At 48.0% G+C, this 19,229-nt stretch overlaps 1 protein-coding gene across 5 annotated transcripts; it reads right to left on the bottom strand.

Annotated features, from left to right (window-relative positions):
* Window positions 1-4,101: 4,101 nt before the first annotated feature.
* On the bottom strand, window positions 4,102-18,583 carry Pka-R2 (cAMP-dependent protein kinase type II regulatory subunit). Of its 5 annotated transcripts, none has more exons than XM_025307337.1 (9): window positions 15,857-16,191; window positions 14,929-15,154; window positions 13,882-13,973; window positions 9,855-9,938; window positions 9,012-9,118; window positions 7,976-8,234; window positions 7,521-7,679; window positions 7,299-7,401; window positions 4,102-6,755 (listed from the first exon to the last, which is right to left on the bottom strand). In XM_025307337.1, exons 2-9 carry the CDS (start codon window positions 14,966-14,968, stop codon window positions 6,625-6,627), a joined length of 975 nt encoding a protein of 324 aa, XP_025163122.1. In that variant the 5' UTR covers window positions 14,969-15,154; window positions 15,857-16,191; the 3' UTR covers window positions 4,102-6,624. The 5 variants fall into 5 exon arrangements, with proteins under 5 accessions (XP_025163122.1, XP_019698097.1, XP_025163123.1 ...); XM_019842538.2 differs by having other exon boundaries at window positions 14,929-15,132; XM_025307338.1 differs by having other exon boundaries at window positions 14,929-15,070.
* Window positions 18,584-19,229: the final 646 nt, after the last annotated feature.

Raw genomic sequence — 19,229 nt, 5'->3', positions numbered from 1 at the left:
CAGTCGTTTTTTGTTTTTTTTTTCTTCAGAGGCACGTCGACGTAAAAGTTGAACGATCTCATCCGTAATCAATACTACTTAATCCAATACTGATCATATTATAATGGACTCTTCGTTTTTTATCGAAACAACGGGTTTCGTTAGAAATCAAATAGATCAACATATCTATATATCACATCGTCTACAATAAATATTATCATCTAATAAATCAATGTAAAATCTGCTCGAAACAAGCTATATCGATTACTTCGCACAACGAGGACTGTGCGTGTCCCCTACGGGGAGGGGGGGTCTCCCTTTCTTCTCTTCTTCTTATGAAGTCACAAAGTAACGGGTAATATCGACACATCAGGCGGACACACGTCGTCGAACGAGTTACACGAGCTTAGAGGATACTTCGCAGTGCGTTTCAACATGATTTGCCGCTTTTCAAGCAGCGCGTGCTTGATAACTCATCCGAGAACTCGCTATAGGATCGACTTCTTAAACGTCGCTAACTTGGAACACAAAAGACCGTTCTGCGATTTGTGTTATCCGCATGTATATAATATACGTCACGCTTCAAGCAACGTGTACACAGACACATTTCGAGAGGCTAATGTATACTCTAAATTTATTAAACATTTATTACACAATTAGAAAGAGTGAAAGAGAGAGAGAGAGAGAGAGAGAAAGAGAAGGAGAGTGCCTTCTCTTTATCATACTTTGGTTCAAAGACGTAATGGAAAGCGACGGGAGTACACGCAAAGAGAGAAAGAGAAAGAGACAGTGGTACTTTGGAACATCCTAATTTCTCGTGTCCGCATATTCGTTTTTCTCCTTCCTCGTCTTTCGTCCTATATTCGTGCGACGTCTGCGACGCGTTAAGTGTCCTGCCGTCATTGTCGGCTTTGATGGTAAAAGAACGAAATTTCAACGTATAATCCCCTCTCGTAAGAAAACACTTTGGTATCATTGACGTCCGAAAATGAAGGGGAACGAACGATAAGATTCGGTCGAGGCCGAAGGACTCTTGTTGTTGAACAACAAGTTCGAACGATTCTAAGGAACAAAGAGCGAAATGTGAAAACGTCAATTCTCATTTTTGCAATACGAGCCTCGTTCGCATTCACCGGACAAGTTGTCGGCGTGCGATCGAGTTTGGAACCCGAATTGTTATCCTCCGCGTTACAAAAGCACGCTCCGAGAATCGAGAGATCGCACTTTGAGGAAAGCCTCTCTCACGCGTAGGACAAGCACTCGCACAAAGTTCGTCTGCGGCGAATATGTGAATGATGACACTTGAAATCGCATGAACACCGATCAGAAACAGCGGAGTCATTCGTCATCGTTGATCGCGATACTTCGCGTTCTTTTTTCCCATTTCGCGGTGAAGATGTACACGTCGGCGAGGAGAAACTCCGCCGGGGCCCGGCGGAGAGCCATACACGAGAGAGAAAGTATACGAGGAGAAAATCAGCCGCAAGCTCAATCGCTCAGTGTGTGAAATTGGTTCGATGGCGGGGGTGTGCATTGTCACACGCACGATGATATTGCTAACGCGTAACGACGTGTGCGTACATTCCGACACGGCCGGACACGTCGTTGAACGTCGTCGCGTTGGACTGAAACATAAATTATGCGTGGGAGATAAACGGTAAGTGTTACTGGCGTATGTATCGTGGATACAGTGAACGCGCGGTCAATTCGCTGACATTTTTTTCGCTCGATACACGCTACATTTGGTCGGAGACATTCCTCTACGCCACGTGTCGCATTGGACTAGAATCGCGAGATAGTTAACGTCGAGACGAGCGCTCCGGGTTGTCTCAATTATCCGTGACCGGAAACGCCTGAACATCTCGAAAGACTCGACCGATGGATAAAGAGGGAGAATCGAAATTTCCCCTGAAGAAGAACTTCCTTCTGAGCTTAGGAGTCTCGAGAAGCATTAAATTCGACGTACAACGGCTGTAGGAAGCTTTTAGCTTTTTGCCGAAATTTCAAAGTTCGAAACTGTTATGTAATTTCTGACAGGATGCCTTTACCGAGCGTTGCTGTAACTTCCGGCGGCGCAGGAGACGCCTTCTGCCGGAAATTACGTTACAGTTTCAGACTTGGAGCAAAAGAGCCGCTACATCCGTTGTGGACAACGCGTTAACGTTCATTGGAAGCTTCGAAGAAGCTGAAAACGTCTCGCACTCGAGATAAAAATGATTTCCCGCGTATTTCAATGAAACGCCACGTGATATTTACAATAAATAGTACCTTACTCGTGCGAATATGAATCTGTCTCCGTCGTTTCGTCGAAATCTTTGATGCTCGAGAGATTATCGAGGATTCTCAAAGGTTGCACGAGTTTTAGATTCGTTAAAACTGTCGAGAGTCCTTCGAGAGATATTCAAGGCCTTCCGCAGATCGTCGCTTCCACAACTCGAGGCTTGAGACTCTACGGTAGCTGAGGAAGGAAGAATGAATTCCTCCCCGCGAACTCAAATCCCGTCGCTGAACGTAAAGCGCGCGAATACACAAGTTCAGAGACTTCAACGAACTCTACAGCGTCTCCCTTCGATCACCCGGCATGGATCTTCCCTCCCTTTTTTCATCCTTTTCTTTCTTTTTCATTTTGGAAGTAGAAAGGCGAAGATATATCCCTCCCAGTGGCACAGTAAGGCGTACTCTCCTCTTCTCTACTACATTCTACTATTACTACCACTATTACAATATTCATCCATAGGATATATTTCGGTGTGTATTGCATTACCTTCAGAGACGATATAACATGAATAATACAACTATCGGCGGCAAAGGAGTATAAACTATCGACGATGCAACATAAATTAACAAATTGTCGACTCGATCGTCATAACGCATATACACGCACACGAGCACGTTCATACACACACACACACGCGCGCGCGCGCACGCACACACACACACACACACACACACACACACCACACACACACACACACACGCGCGCGCGCGCGCGTATACGACGTACTCACGCATGCACACTAACATGATACAATACACACGCGCATACGACGCGCGCACACACACACACACACCACACACACACACGCACACACACACACATACGCATACAAAGGGAGACACGCAACACATGTAAGACGAATCATATAGTACATACATACAGTAATGCGAATTGGATAGACTCCTAGCTTCAATACTTTATACTTAATTTCACCGAATGTAACCTAACACAAGTAATAAGTACTTATATGCGTATCGATTTTAGTCAATGTGCGAATAACTTTTTTTTTTCGTTTCTTTTTACTTCTATGCGTTTTTGTTCTTTTTTTTTGCTTTTCTTTCTTTGCAAACGCTTCGGCGTGTTTTCTTGTGTGTCCAACAATGGTCGCGTCGCTTTATTGTTGTCTCTGGGAATTTCCGTCGTATTAACTGAATGTATATGCAAAATAACGTCGGGCCGAGTCAATTAAAAGTGCAATCCCACCAATTTAATGTCTCACTCAATTCGTGAACGATCACGATATATATCCTTCGTTTTTTCTTCTCCTTGATCTTTTTTTCTTCTCGTAACGATCTACGAGAGAGGAATGAAATATTCAGTCGAAAATAATATCACAGCCTGGAGACACAGTGGAAGACTAAAGACGTCTGATATTACACGCAAAATAGACAATAGTTTTCAACCGTGAACGTTAAAAGTGTGAATCTTCTCCAGATCTGGCTGGTCTGATATTTTTCTTCTGTTAAACGTTGATTTACTCGCTTGAACGCAACTGCGCGCGAGATTCGGCTCGAATTGGCACGCGCGACGGACCGAGTCGCGCGTTAAATGAAGAGAGAGAGAGAGAGAAAGAGAGAAAATAAAAGGCAAAACGAACAAATTAACGCAACGCGAGATGTCGCACGAAGAATCACTAATAGCGCTATTACGACTAACAATTCTAATTGTCACCAACAAGCCTCCTCATTTAATCTCATTTTCCATACTAGTCTCCTCTTTCTCCCTCGCACGATTATGATATTATTAAAAAGAAAGCCCCGTGTGTCGCGCATCGCGATGTTTCGTAGTTTCGGTCGCACAATAAATTACGCACGATTCACGCAATAAAAAGTGTTGCTTGATTACTTTGACCGAGCGTGACCGTTAGGAGGAGATCGCGACGATGGCACACGGTCGTAAAAAGTGACTAGCATTCGCACTTGTTCGTATAACAATCGAATCGAGTTCCAGAGTGAACTTTCCTATCACGACGACAGACGTATATCGTTTACATGTATATACACACACACACACACACATATATGTGTGTGTGTGTGTGTGTATATATATGTATAACGTGTATATCGTACGTACACGTAATAAAAATAAGTTGACGGATTTTCATTGATCGATTTCGTTACCACGATTTATCGGCGAGACACACTTGAATGTGACGTTTGCTTGACACGCGTCACGGATCACCACGCTGAAATTCACGTTTTGTTCTTTTCATTTCCACGCGAACGACGACATCTAGACAGCATAAATGTCTAAAAGATGTCTCACTCATTCCAGATATCTTTCAGACGTCTGTAAAACGTATTTGAGACATTCGTGTTATCCGGCTATCAACGAGCACTACCTCGCATTATCGCCGAGCAATTACGTAAAACGTGTCTTTCTTGCATTGTTCGTAGCGATCGTATTTGCACATGTGCAGCGAGTCGTTGTAAGTGTGCATTTCTCTTTCAACATCATTTTTGCGCGTATACACATGTATATACACGCAGGCATGCGAAGCCCGTTGCACACGACGAATGCTTGCTCGCCTCGCAACGCATTGCTACGCATCGCTACGCGTCCGCGCGCCTAAGCCAAACTTAAGACTCGCTAATCTTGGATTCTCTACGCGTGTAGTAGAACGTCGTTCTAAATCCGAAATAGAATGCGTTTGTACAAGTCTGGCAATCGCGTTATCGATCTTTCGACGGTAAACAAACGAGTCTTGTAGATCGCTGATTCTACTTGAGGTGACATCTTAGCGTGACGAAAGTATGCGAGAAAAACTGCGCGGCGCGCTTCAACGGTGTTGTAAATCAACGAAATAAAGTATGTGCCTACCTTCTGAGACTTGGGAGTAAATCTGTGCGATTTTAGAATATGATTGATATTTTCTCTTAAATAGGAAGCTATAGTAGTACGAAATACTATAGTACGAAATACTGTGTGCGTCCTAATTTACTTCGATCATAATTAATTATAAGTAATCCCTCTGAAGCGTCCTCGCCGATTTGGCTGAAACTCACATATCTTGTGTCTTGTGCGAAGCGTAAAAGTTGAGTCAAAACACGTGAGACATGCGGATTACGATGAAATCATCGATGACGCCACGGAGAGATTCATCTAATTATGCCCGATTAAAAGCCATCGTAAACATAAGCAACGATTGTTAATAAAATACTCCACACAGAGAAGTAGTAATTGTAACAAAAAAAAAATGGAATGAAAATACTATTACAGGTGGAGAATATTAAATATATTATTGTGCTTAGAAATTATTTTATCGCGAACGTGTGCGCCGCGTGTGTGACGTGTGTTGATGTAGGCTTATGTGCGTATATTCACTCGTAAAGTGCGGTTTGCGCGTCTAATAAATAAATTATAACGAATCATTGAGAAAACGTTGATTGTCGAATCTGATATTTTATCAAGATATCATTTCTTGTGTGTGCTGAATGTGGAGGTATCAAAGAGTTGTACAGTTCCCCGTCTCTTTTACTCTTTTTTTTTTTTTGGTTCAACGACGGCAATATGTTACTTTCATTATCTCTGGGAGAGTGATATGCATATTATAGGTATTTTCTCTAATATTCCCGTGAGATTCGCCTCAACGCGTAATTGTTAAGCAATCGTTTCTCTTGCAAATCTAATTCAAGAGGGGAGAAGGTCGAGGAGAAAAGCATGCGATTTCGAATATACCGGGTCTTTGGAGATGTCGTGTGACAAAAAAAAAACTGCCGATTAAAAATGGACAACGCGCGGGTGTATGGTCGTGTGCATAGGTTGAGAGATATACATCGAGGACACGTTTGTGACATCGAATCGTCCCGGGGATAATAATTCGGATAACAGAACGCCGCTGTGGATCTCAAATCTCGACGTCTCCGGGATCGACGACAACAAGGACGGTGCGAACGCAAAAGATCTGTTGAGAGAACATCGGAAAATACTCGCGAACGACTTTCGCGAACGACCGAGCGGGCGGCAGAATGCGCTAAACGCTCTCTCATTCATTCTAGCACATACAGTCTTGGAGAATACGTTATATAATACCGCGTTTCGCCGTGCAGTCGTGTTGCATACACACACGGTCGTCGGAGAGCAGCCTACTACAGCTTTTGTTTTTCCTTCTTTCGTTCAATGTGTGTGTGTGTCACAGGTATAAACTTGGTAACTATCATCGACGAGTCTTACATCGGTATACGTCTAGGTGAATAGTCAATACGAAAGTCGACTCTGAGAGATGATGTTCGAAAACACGCGGATGAGATTCAGAAGTAGGTGGTACAAGTTCTTTTGTGCTCCTTATTACGTTATTATCGCTGTACGAAAGGCGAGTCGTGTCTTTAGTACAGCAGCGCGGCGACGATGAGCTGCCCGGGGACAATTCATCGGATGTCCGAGATGTTGGTTTTGCTGCCGAAAATTTTGACTAGTTGATCCTCGTAATCGTCAATATTACGTTTCATAAGTTCCATACACGGGCCGAGCAGACGCTCGAATGCTTCAACGTCCAAAACTGCAAGCGAGGAACAGTCGTTTCTGAGTGAGTGGGACAGTCACGATTGCGCAAAATAATTATTCCCTCGCGCGTCTGCGTTTGTACTTTGCCGAATTTGCTTAAACGCGAGCAAATTAATTCTCCCGTTAATCATCCATACATACGTAGCAGTAGGAATTTCATACCTTTTTTTTTGCTCGCGCGTTTCGTACATACACGGTTCTCTCAATATACGCATTTATTTTTTATATATTCTCTGGTTTGAAATTTAAGCTTACTCGCGAAGAAACGAATGAAAATAATGAAAACGAGTAAGGAGAGCAGATTAAATACAATTTGTCGCTCCTGGTCAAAGATATTTACGAAAGGTACACGCGCGTGTCTGTAAATAAGAAACGAATTAAACGCGCAGCAAATACCGCGATATATCGTCTGATTATTACGGTAACAGCACTAATACTTGCAATTATCGCGTTAATCCGATATACACCCGTCGTGTTATTGGTCAAGCTGTCACAATTTGTAAACATAATGAAAATCGCGCTAACGTAACAAACTTACATGCCAGTTTGACGTCCCCCACAGCGTAGGCCGAAGCAGCACGTGGTTTATGCGTTACGAGTGCCAGTTCGCCTAAATAACCGCCGGCCGGAACACGATTAATCTGCGATATTAAAGGCAATGGGTGAGTAAGGAACGAGGCTCTTCTTGGCGCTCGTCATCGTGGAAACGAACGTTTGGCATTTCGCGCAGTTAAATTAACATATATACGTATAAATGCACCTCGATTTCACGGCCGTTCTCGCCGAGTATAGTGATCCTGACGATGCCGTCCTCGACGAAGTACATTCCGTCCGCCGTGTCGCCCTGCCTGATTATTTGATCACCGTCGGAATACTGTTTAGGTACGAGGGCGTCCGCCAAATTCATGCGCTCGTAAGACTGAAAGGGAATTTTTACGGTTACACGCGCGGACTTACCGTCCGAATTTCGCGGTAGCGTCGACGTTTTGAAGACCCAGGAATGAATAAATAAATAAATAAATACATAAATATCTTTGTATGCGTACAGAAGCCTATTTTCCAAATAATAAATAAAACATGAGATATTAGTGTACGGAATAAATATACACGATATTATTTGTACGATAATAAAATATTAATTATCATCAATTTTTTCCATTTCACGAAGATATGGGCACGATGACTATTAAAAGACGGGCATGCGCGATTACTTGCCTCGAGGGATTTCAGCATCGGCACTTTGTTAATGAGGTCTTCGTACATTTTACGTTTCTTGTACGCGGATTTGAGAAGAATACGTCGGAAGGTTTGTCTGTCCATGGCCCAGAGGGTGCCGGGCGTGATGGCTTTGACAGTGGCTGCTCTGGGCATGTTGTAGAGAAGGGCCAGTTCTCCGAAAGCACCGCGATTATCGTAAGTGTGAATGAGAGTGTCCACCCCCGTGGGATCCTTCACGTAAACTTCGAATTTTCCTCTGAAATGCGAGATGTATGACGAATATGAGAATGGTCGGTAATAGGAAAACGTGCGAATCTGTACTCAGGATTTACACGTGGTTTCGAAAACGGGAAGAGAGACCGCCTCTGATACGAAAACGGAGAAACGAATCACGAGTACAGCTGCAGTTTTCTTTTTTTATCACGTTCGTTGCTATACGTCACACACAGCGGTGTGACGCAGCGGTTCCCGTCGAGATCGACGTCACGTATGCGTGACAGCGATAATTTTCCGCTCAGGTGTTCACATAAACAGATAAAGTCCGTTACACTATCACACGGAGGAGAGGAGGGGAAACTGAAAATGTAGGGTGATCGCGACGGACGCTCGTCCAACTGAACATTGACAGTGACGACATTAAAACAAGCACACAGTGAAGAAGCACCGAAGCGGATCGAGGTGACTCTGGCATTCGTTTCTCGATAACAATACTTAATTATTATCTTAATTAAAATTGCTCGGATGTTGATATCGCGTGGAAACTTTTCACGTCCGGGTATATTCGGGTACGTTCCTATAGACATTCGATTGCACCGAGTAATCCAATAATCGAAAGGCTTCGAGCAGACAGTCCTATATATTCGAATCCAATCAAATTGTGCTCGAGTAACGCGCGCGGCCGTTCGAATTATTTTCAGCCAGAAGCTAAACCGGCCGAGAGAGTCTGTGCATCGCCTTCTTGGTTCATTGGAACTTCCCGCTGAAGGGAGAAGCCCATCGATACGTTAACGGTAATATAAAGAAAAAGTATTACCTCTCGATCACATAAAAGTTATCACCATCGTCGCCCTGTCGGATAATAAATTCTCCCGGTTGAATGGTTTTTTCGAACATCGCGTCCAATACATCCGCCATTTGTTCCTGCAAAAGTAATTTTATTACTCGCGTGCAAGCGTGTCTCGTAGTAAGACGCTGTCGTCCGATATTTAGAAAGACCGGCTTTAAAAGCGTAACACGAGCACGGAATTACCTTAATATGGCGGCGACAATCAATGTACGTGTTTATACGTTTATAAATATATTTGTGTGTGTGTATATGTGCGCGCGTGCGCATATGTGTATGTGTGTGAATATATGAAGAGTTTCGCTATTACGCGTTCCTCTCGCTCGCGAATTTTTAATCGACGCGAAGTGAACCTTTCACCTGAGCGAGAATTTTCAGAAAAATCGCCCACTCTCGAGACTCTTTATATTATCAGACCTTAAGAAACTCGAATAATTAAAAACCTATCACGAAAGTGTGGCAGCAAGGCGTGAAATCTCACGACTTTTGTCTTCAATTCAATCCAAATCAATCTTTCACGGATGAATTGATGATTATTTTCACGCGATTTTCCATGCCATTGTTATATTATCTATCATCTTATCGCATTATGTTATAATATTATATTATTATTATTATCGCGGCATCGCATCATCATTATTATTATTATATCGATCGTGCGGATGAGCTTTGTCGCAGGCAAAACCGATCGTCCCTAATAAGAGATTATTCGTGGATTTCTTGGTATTTCGCCGAGCTGGCGCGCACAGCAGCGCGCGCGTTATATTCCTGTTGCGCTAATCGCGGCTGATGAACGCACTATGTTTAACCTACCTCGTCTAGGGCGCGAAACAGGAGTATGTTCTTGACGCTTTCGCTGAGCCTCTGCCGCTGCTCGTCGCTCTTTGGATGGACCATCTGAAATGAAGGGACAATTAGCGTAAAGACATAGTAAAGCTCCGATGAGTCTCTCCCTCTCTCTCCCTCTCTCTCTCTCTCTCTCTCTCTCTCTCTCTCTCTCTCTCTGCTTCGCCACGGATTCTCGCACAAATATATTTTATACGAGACTCTGTCTTATTCTCCGTAACGGTGCAATTCTCTCGAAGAGATTGCAACAGCAAATTTGATATCTTTACCGGCTTGAGATATATCGCCCTTTACGGCGGTGAACTTTGACCTCTGACGTGTTTAGCTCACCATCATTTCGGGAGCAAGGCGCGTCGTTTCCCAGTTTTAAGGACTGCCCAGCCGTGTACCTTGCAGCCTGACAAGAGAGAGAGAGAGAGAGAGAGAGAGAGAGCGGGGTGGGGAAGAGGGGAGTAAGAGAGTAAAGCCACGGCTTTTACGGCCGCTTCTCCGTCGAAAATTTCGCCGTGAAGCTTCGCAGAGTCCTTGAATCCTTGAGATAGATCGTTTTCCCCGATTTGCGCCGTTATCGCGCTCGACTTTGCCGCCCCCTCCCAATTACAGATACTTGCGGGGATAATCAGTTTCCACGAGCGACGAGTTCTTTGTCTCGTTATCGTCGCGATTGTTATACACAAAAGCGATCAATTTTGCAGGAGGCCGTCACTTTACCGTCCCCATTACCAGCCGTGCTCCATTCCGCGCGCGTGCGGGCGAACGCCGCTATTGTGCGGCCGCCGCCGAGCCGTGTGTGCATCGTACGACGATTAGAACCTCGTCGGGTCGGGTCAGCCGCTCAGCCGTTTGTCGGCTCACCACCTGTAAAACTGTTGATTTCGCATCGCGCAGCATTATACTATTTAATGCCGCCCGTTGCCGCATGCGCGCGGCATGAGCCCGGCACACGTTAATAGAACCGACTTCCGACTCGTACTGAGTCGAGTTTCGTATTACCGAGCCTCAGCGTCTCTGCTCGCGTTCGAAACTCACTGTGGTCTTCCCTTTACTTTCTTCTCATCGTCGCTCATCGACGAATCATTCAATATGTCCGCGGCGTTAATTGATCCTGGACTGTCAGCGGTAATTTTCAATATTTATTTCCAGCGCGGCACTCGCCTCGCTCTTGCCCCCCCCTCTCCCTCTTGGAAGTACGATATATTGAAATTGATATTTAAAGCCGATGATGTTGTAGTGTGTTCCGATGAGAAGAGATTACAATCACGTTGGGAAATATACGGTCCAACTTGTTTTCTGAGGCAAGGATTAAGACTCAGATTGGGGAGGCTGCTGTCGGCAGCGCAGAACCAGCAGTCTAGCATCGAGATCCTGCGAGCATTGTTACTCTTCGACAAACAAATACGTCGAGCCTACGCGTCTTATCCGTCACGGGAGCGACGGATTATTTGCGAGGTAGCGCGGCTTTCGTCGTAAACAGCGAGAAGATCGCCGCAAGTACGTTCCACTTTCTTCGTCGCCTCTTTGAAAAATCGCGAGTGTCCCAGTTTTTTCTGCCTACTGTCCAGTACAGCCAGTAGCATGTAAAATATGATACACCGCCCCGGCGACGGCGGCGGCTGCGGCGGTCTAAGGGAGGCAAGCACTGCCGATTCTCTGCCTTCTCGTCGTGTAACCACGGCATCGATAATCGGATTCACCGGATGGTCTTTGTGAAATGCTCTCGAACCGAGCGACGACGATGTTGCGCGCGCGGCGATCCCTCTCGCGCAAACCTTACTCTCTCTCTCTCTCTCTCTCTCTCTCTCTCTCTCTCTCTCCTCTCTCTCTCTCTCTCTACACACAACCCTCTTTCACCCTCATTCACGAGCGCACTCGCTCGCTCACGTGCACGTATGTACACCGTATATATACACGCGCACGATGGTATAAGTACATGCATGTAAATCACGTCCGTGCCAGGTTATCGAACACGCGGCCTGACGTCACAAAGGTACATCGCCTCGCATCGCTGAGCAAAGCAACTCTTCGTCGCGTTTCGTCACTCGCGCGGCAGCTCCGGAGAAAGAGAGAGAGAGAGAGAGAGAGAGAGAGAGAGAGAGAGAGAGAGAGAGAGAGAGAGAGAGAGAGAGAGAGAGAGGGCAGGGAAGAGGGAGAGACGTTTTATAGACTATGATATATTATATACCCCGTGTGCATATAACGTGTGCGGTGTATAACAACGTTTCGTAACGAGACTATTTTCTGCTACTACCGAAAAAAAGCCAATCGCCTCTTGCGCGAAGGCGCGCTCGTCGCCGATATCCTTCGCGCGCAGAATATGGCGGAATTTATTATAAAACCGGTTTTTATATACTTCGCGCGCGCGCGCACCGCGAATTAAAAATTCGCGAATCTCGCTCGATCTGTTCGACGAGTCTTCCTCGGCGTCTCGCGGGAAGCAATCAATAGGCCGAGTCTCAACTGATTTCTCTCCCTCCCCCTGAAATCTCTCAAAACATTCACGTTGTCTCGTCGTCTCAACAGTGTCACACAGAGAAACGCGAATGGAGTTAATCGCGACGCGAACGTCCTGAAAAAGGACACGCTAGGATCTACCCCCGTAAGAACACAATCGATAGGCTATGTGCATAAAGCGACTCGCTCGTGAACATTGAAAATAGGAAAAGGTCTATCGATCCTTTTCTCGGACATCAAGTGGTCCTCCTCTCTTCTGAGCTTCCTCCGCTGCGTCGTGAAATTATTGTCGCACGGACGAGGCGATCTCTCGTGCTAGACGGCTAGAATTTATAAGCGACATACATATGACGTTTCGTAACGAGATCATTGTGCGTCCCGTTTTCTGTCTGTCTCTCTCTCTCTCTCTACTGTTTCTGCTCTCTCGGCCCTGAGAGAGAGCGAGAGCGAGAGCGAGAGAGAGAGAGAGAGAGGAAAAAAGGGAGAAAACAGTAAATTGCTTCTGCTGAATATGTATTCATCGTCGCGCCATACTCGATACGAAAATATGAGCGGAAGTGCCATCCGATACGCACGCGCAGACGATGAGGTCGACCTGAAAATTCACTCGAGGTATTTTAATTTTAAGATAATTTTTAAGATAACGTGCGCGCACGGGGGGGCAGAGAAGGAGAGGGAGAGGGAGAGGGGGGGAGAGAGAGAGAGAGAGAGAGAGGAGCTGCGCTGCACATTATGACGATGTATCCGATTGAAACGCGCTTCTTATACTTGGCCGATTATTTTCGCGGCTGATGCATGACGTATCAGTTTTCGCCGATTCGGCGAGTCGCAGGTGTCGACAGGCGCGAAAAAATGCGCGGCTCCTGCCGATTTTATCGCCTGGCGGAAAAGCCCGATTTGGCTTTACCGTTACGTTGCGATACACGATAATAGGAAATCTCTTAATCGACAAAGAGGCGCAGCGTATCGCGTGCGATTGTCTTTCGCGAATCAATAGTTTTTCTCGATACGGATAAGCAGAGATAGAGAGAATAATCCGGGAATGCGCGATTGTCGCGAACGTCATCAGAATAGGCCTCGGATTCTTTTTTTGTAGTCCATCAGCGGGGGGGAAAGAGGGAAAGAGGGGTGAAAGAAAAGAACCGTCACGAGTGAGCGAAAGCAGCGCGGTCGAACCCACCCTCGAGCGATTATCGAGTTAACTGAACAAATAACGCGTAATTAATGCGATGAATTATCAGTTAATTAAATATTAACGATTATCCCTTGCTATCGCTCGTTATCGCGCGCGCGCGCGCAAGCGTGCGTATATCGGGCGGAATTTGTTGCGACGTTGATCGGCGTTGAGGCACGATCTCTGTTCGATCAACTTGCAGTTTCTTCAGTCCTGTTCACACAGCCGAGCCGCTTTTTTTCTCTAAATATAAACACGAGACCTTGGCAATATCTTTGCGGCGACGACACTTCACGCACTCATCTGGCTTTATCGCGGAAAGTCGCCCGTGTGGTAATTCGCGGCGGTAAAACAGCGCAAAAGACACACCTTGAAGCCGTCATCCTCCTCATCCTCCTCGGGATTGTAAGTCTCGGCGAAGACGCTCTTCCTTCTGGTGGCGAACCGGCCAACTGGTGGCTCTGAAACGCGAAACAGGCACACTTCAATCCAAGGCCCGACGTAATTGCAATCAAAACCAGAAATGAGACGCGAAGGAATCGGATTAAATCGCGCAAAGTTGCGACGAAACTCGAATGGTCGAGTGAAGTATGATGAAGTGAGACGCGGAGACCGTCGTCCAACGGTCCAACGTCATATTCCAACTCACATATCCCGAGAACGTGCTTGTTAATGTAAAATTTATTAACAAAAAATAAAAAATAAAGAATAGAAAAAAAACAGGACAAGCGGTGGTAAGGGAAGGCGGATGTAACGGGAAAAACGCCTAAAAAATCGCAATCGCAATTGGTATCCGCGAGCGAAGTAATTGCGGCGAATATGCGTTGCGACGTGCAATTCAAAGCAACGTGCGGACGCTTACACGGGGGATGGTTACGAGGGGCGGAGGCGCACAACTGCCGCGAGGATGACGACGTTGAGCGCCGAGAGCGTGGCATTTCGTCGCAGCTGACTAACCGGCGACGCGCGTCCACGCCGATTAGCCATCTGCCGAAATGACCTGCCCGATATACGTTTTACGTAACCGGGCAATTTTGCCTCATGAAAGACAACTTCGCGAGAACTCGCGAGCCGTCGCGCAGCAAAAACTTCAATCAGTCGTTCAATTATGCAAACGCGAAGACCTGCATCGGCGAGCGCGCGGCCGCTCGTTCGTTCGTTCGTCAACCGCCGGCGAAGTCGTAATTAAGAGAGAGAGAGAGAGAGAGAGAGAGAGAGTGAGAAAGACGGGGAAGAAGAGGGAGGGAGGGAGGCAGAAAAATTGCGATTTCACGGAAAGCTCATCGACGAGCTCCGCCGCGAATGATTCTTTCTTCGGCGGAAGCGCATCCAGGTGTCTCGCTACCATTCAAGGGGGAAGAACTCTCGGCGCTGGGTTCAGAATTAATTAAGCTCGTGCTCGCGTCGCTTTCGCACCTTTGTCATCCACCGGCTCGATGACGGAGATGAGCGACATTCGGGCCGCGGGAGGGAAGACGATGGCGACAACGCAGAAGAAGCTCGCGAAACGAGCGAGCGAGTTCCCGTCCTGCTTTTCGCTGCTGTACGCTCGTGCACACTTTTTGCGAAACAAAGACGATGACGCGCGGTCGTAGGGGGTGCTGTACCTCGTGTGTATGCCTGCGGTTTCGCTCGCAAATGACTTATTTGCATATGAATTTGTGGCTGCTGACGAGACGGAGGAGGAGGAGGAGGACAAGGAGAAACCGATGCGCGCTAATAGCGGAGCGAGACCGAGCGGTGTAAAACGAGCGCGGAATGCCGCAGATGATTACAATGACAACACGGACAGCATGGTATTTCAAGCTGGAATTGTCCGAATCTTATGCAACGCTCGCGACTGAAAGATTAAGGACGATAAGAATTCGGAAGGTATCCGAGACCTTCCTCTTCGGTCTTTCACGCACGATCGAGCGACATTTTCTAACGGAGCGTTTTCGGAGCACTTTCCTTGCGGGCGCAAATTCCCGGTCCGCGCAGCGGACCTCCGACGAGGGAAGCGAATTTCACGGAGACAACTCCTCTCGTCGAACCATCGGTCTGCGAGAAAAGTGTCCGAAGCTCGTCGGTCTCGCCCGATCTCCGCGATGAGCGAATGAAAATCGAATATGATCGCGAATGGCTGGACGATGAGGGTGAAAATCGGACAAGTGCGAAGCAGGCAGTCGGCTGTGCGAGTTCCGCGCGAGTTCGCCGGCATTCTACGATTCGGGCCCTCAACTCTGCCTGCTTTGCACCTGCTCGATCATACCTTTACGTCTCCGAGAGAGAAGGAGAGAGATGCGTTATCTCTCCGGCCGGAAGGAAAAGGAGGAAAAGGAAGAAAGTATCTAAAGATGCTCACGGGATATCACATTTATACCGATTTCCGCTCGCACAGCGAAAGGAGGTGAGAGATAACGGGAGGAGCGATAGGAGAGAAAGATAAGGAGAGCGTCGAGGAACGTAGTCGGGAAGGACAAAACGGAGATCTGATCTCTAATTGTGCCAGCGAAACGACGCGGGACGCGACTCGCGGTGAGATGAGATTACGAGCTGGCTTATCTCGCGAATGGCAAAAGCCGAATCTCGCGGACGAAAGCGTGGAAAGCGCGATCGCGTATCCGAGAACGTAGCGTCGCGACAGCGCCTGACCGGACCGGACCGTTGGCGCGACTGACCAAGTAGAGCGACAGCGACGAAGACGACGGCGACGCTGATGACAACGACGACGACGACGACGACGACGACGACGACGACGACGACGACGACGACGGCGTCTGCTCCGAAATCGCGCGCAGCTCTCGGAAAGTCTCCGGCCGGCACCGTCCATCGTTCCTTCGTTCTCGATCTTTCAACGGCGACATCGCCGCGCGTTCCGGCGCGTTACCTCGCTAAATCGCTCCACTCTTTCGGCTTTCGGCGATTCGGCCGAAAAACCGGCGCCTTCGGCCCCGTGGCGCACGATGAGCGCCGGTAGCGACCGTATTATCTCCAACGTTACGGCGCGACGCGACGCGCGATAACGTTACCGCTCTGGATGCACCTTAATCCCGGAGCAAGCGCGTGACTGACGTGTGTCACGGCGCAGCCCTCTTTAACCCTTAATTCGACGTTGTATGTCCTCTACAAAGTTGGTGCGCAAAAAAAGGGACTTTGCACAGACGTGAGATGAATTCTCTCTCTTTTTCTTGGCGAACGAAAGAGGGAGGGGGAGGGAGAGAGAGAGAGAGAGAGAGAGAGAGAGAGAGAGAGAAAGAGAGAAAGAGAGAGAACGGACGGTGTCGGATCGAGGATTATCGCACAACCGTTCATTGGAGTCGCGAGAGAGCGTGGATTGTCGCGAATCGCGAATCTTGCGCGATAGAGATAACGATGGAAACGGGTGGAACGTGGGCGATCGCGATAATAGCTCGGTCGTAAGTTCCGTTTTCGAGGAAACAAACGTCCCTCAGTCGCAATAACGTGTACCCTGTGATCGTTCATTGTTCCTGTCGTCGATTCCACAGCTGCGTCCCAGGCTTCCTCGACAGCTTCCTGGGACTACAGTGTGAATGCGACTGTATGACTAATCATGCTGGTAACTCTAAACCCGACTCGACAATTTGCTACTTAGAACACACCCGATGTCACAGAAATCGGCATCCCGAACGAGGCTCGTCCGGTTTACGCGCTCAAATGAGAGAGGAACATTTCATTATTTTCGACGCGATTCTCTCGCGATGAAAGATCCTCTTTATCGACGCATTCGCCCCGGGAAACGAGATGTCTCGTCTTCCAGCGAAAATTCTTCGAAGAGGACGAGCGAATGTATGCGAGGACAATTTCAAAGCCAATCCATCGTCGACAAAACGGGCGATCGCGCAAATGACGATGAAACGTCCGACCGTTAATTACGCGAAAGGACATAACCTTTCGATATTTTCGTGCACAGGGGAACGTCGCGATTCCCGATCGATCGTGTCATGGACGATTTAGCGATTCTTCCTCTCGGTGATTTCGGGACACTCTGTACATGCATCAATGAGCAATTCGTTTAAATACGACAAACGTTGACCGACGTCTGCAGAATCGTCCCTGAAACGTTGCAAGGAAAGACAGAGAGACAGTGAGAGAGAAAGTGAGAGAGAGAGAGAGAGAGAGAGAGAGAGAGAGAGAGAGAGAGAGAGAGAGAGAGAGAGAGAGAGAGAGAGAGAGAGAGAGAGAGAGAGAGAGAGAGAGAGAGAAAGAGAGAGAGGGAGTGACAGAGAGAAAGAGAGAAGAGGGAGAGCCAGATCGTCAGGTCAAAGGTGAGACTCACCCTCGTCGACGGACTCGTCCGGCGTGGACGTGCAGGTTTGCGTGTCCGGTCGGATCAGCTGCGTCTGTCGGGCGTCTCGCAGGCGCGTGAAGAAGTCCACGGCATAGTCGATGATGTCGCCGGGTTGCTCCAGTAGGTAGCTGATGGTGAATTCCAGCAAGACGTCGCGCAGGTCGTCCGGCACCGTGATTTTGCCGGCGTTGCGTTGACAGCTCATCTTCGATCTTCCTCGGTCAGCGAGAACAGTCGTAGACACCCGGCGTGCACGCAAAATATTCCCCTATTTCCCCCTTTTCACTATGCGACCTTCGCGACGCGCTCCGTTAACACTCGAGTCTTCGAGCCTCCTCGATTTTCTTCTCCCTCTCTCTCTCTCTCTCTCTCTCTTTCTCCTTATCTCTCGCGTTACCTTGTACGTTCGTCCAAGACTTGTCACACGTAGTCTGTGCGTTACGTGTCACTCGAAGGTCCCGACAGGCCGAAGCGAGAACAGCCAGAGGTCGGAGCTGAGAGCCGGGGCCGAGGCCAGGGTCGGACGAAGAACGAGAGCGCTCAGCACGTACCGCCCACCTTCGCGTTGATCGCCGCCGCCGCCGCCGCCGCCGCCGCTGCCGCCGCTGTTGACCTGTTCTCCCGTTGTCGTCGTGCCGCGCCGCCGGTCGCACTCGTCGTCTACCGTCGCTTGTGCACCGGCAACAACCACCGCCACCGCCGCCACCGTCGCCGTCGCCGTCGTCGTCGTCGTCGCAGCCACCGCCGCTGACAAGCTTCTCCGTCGTCCGCACGCGGTGCCGCGATGACCCTCGTCGACGGGTTGCTGCTGCCTACCGAGACGACGCTGCGCACAGTCGCGCAGAACATACGACGGGAGCGAGGCACGAGAAGGAGCCGACCGCGCTCGCTAAGATGGCGACTGATAGCGCCCGCACCCGCACCAACGCCGCGAATTACGTTATCACGCACAGCGAGAGAGCGTCGTGTTCTAGAGGGCGAGGGACCCTCGCGAGGGAGATGCTCTATTCATACCGCAGCTGATTTTGGCGCTTTTCGGCTGAATTTCGAAGCGTATTTTCGGCCTCCAATGGGATGAGTTTGTCTCTAGAATCTTCCTAGCTTCAACGGCACTCTCGTCTCGCTAAAAAGTTCCCTGTTGCTCGCGTGAGGCGCATTCGCGGGAGCCTGCCGTAAATTTATTATCAATAATTATAATGATCAATATTTATCATTGATCGCAATTGTCATTGGAATTCTAAGACTGTTTCTCTTTCGCTCAACTCCGGTGTACATTTTGGAAAGAAGCAGGCTTGAGACTCGGGAAGAAAGAAAAAAAGATCAGTGCAAAAAGTGCACAAGGGAAGAACAGATATTACTAGCAGCGGTTGGGTTGTTTCTCTAGTAATTTATTTAGTGAATTATCCGCTATCGTCGCGCGCGCGCG

This window comes from Harpegnathos saltator, unplaced genomic scaffold (assembly GCF_003227715.2).
Source record: "Harpegnathos saltator strain DR-91 unplaced genomic scaffold, Hsal_v8.6 scaffold845, whole genome shotgun sequence".
Taxonomy (NCBI): domain Eukaryota; kingdom Metazoa; phylum Arthropoda; class Insecta; order Hymenoptera; family Formicidae; genus Harpegnathos; species Harpegnathos saltator.
The sequence above is the reverse complement of the archived record's forward strand: the minus strand, read 5'-3'. Positions and strand labels throughout refer to the sequence as shown.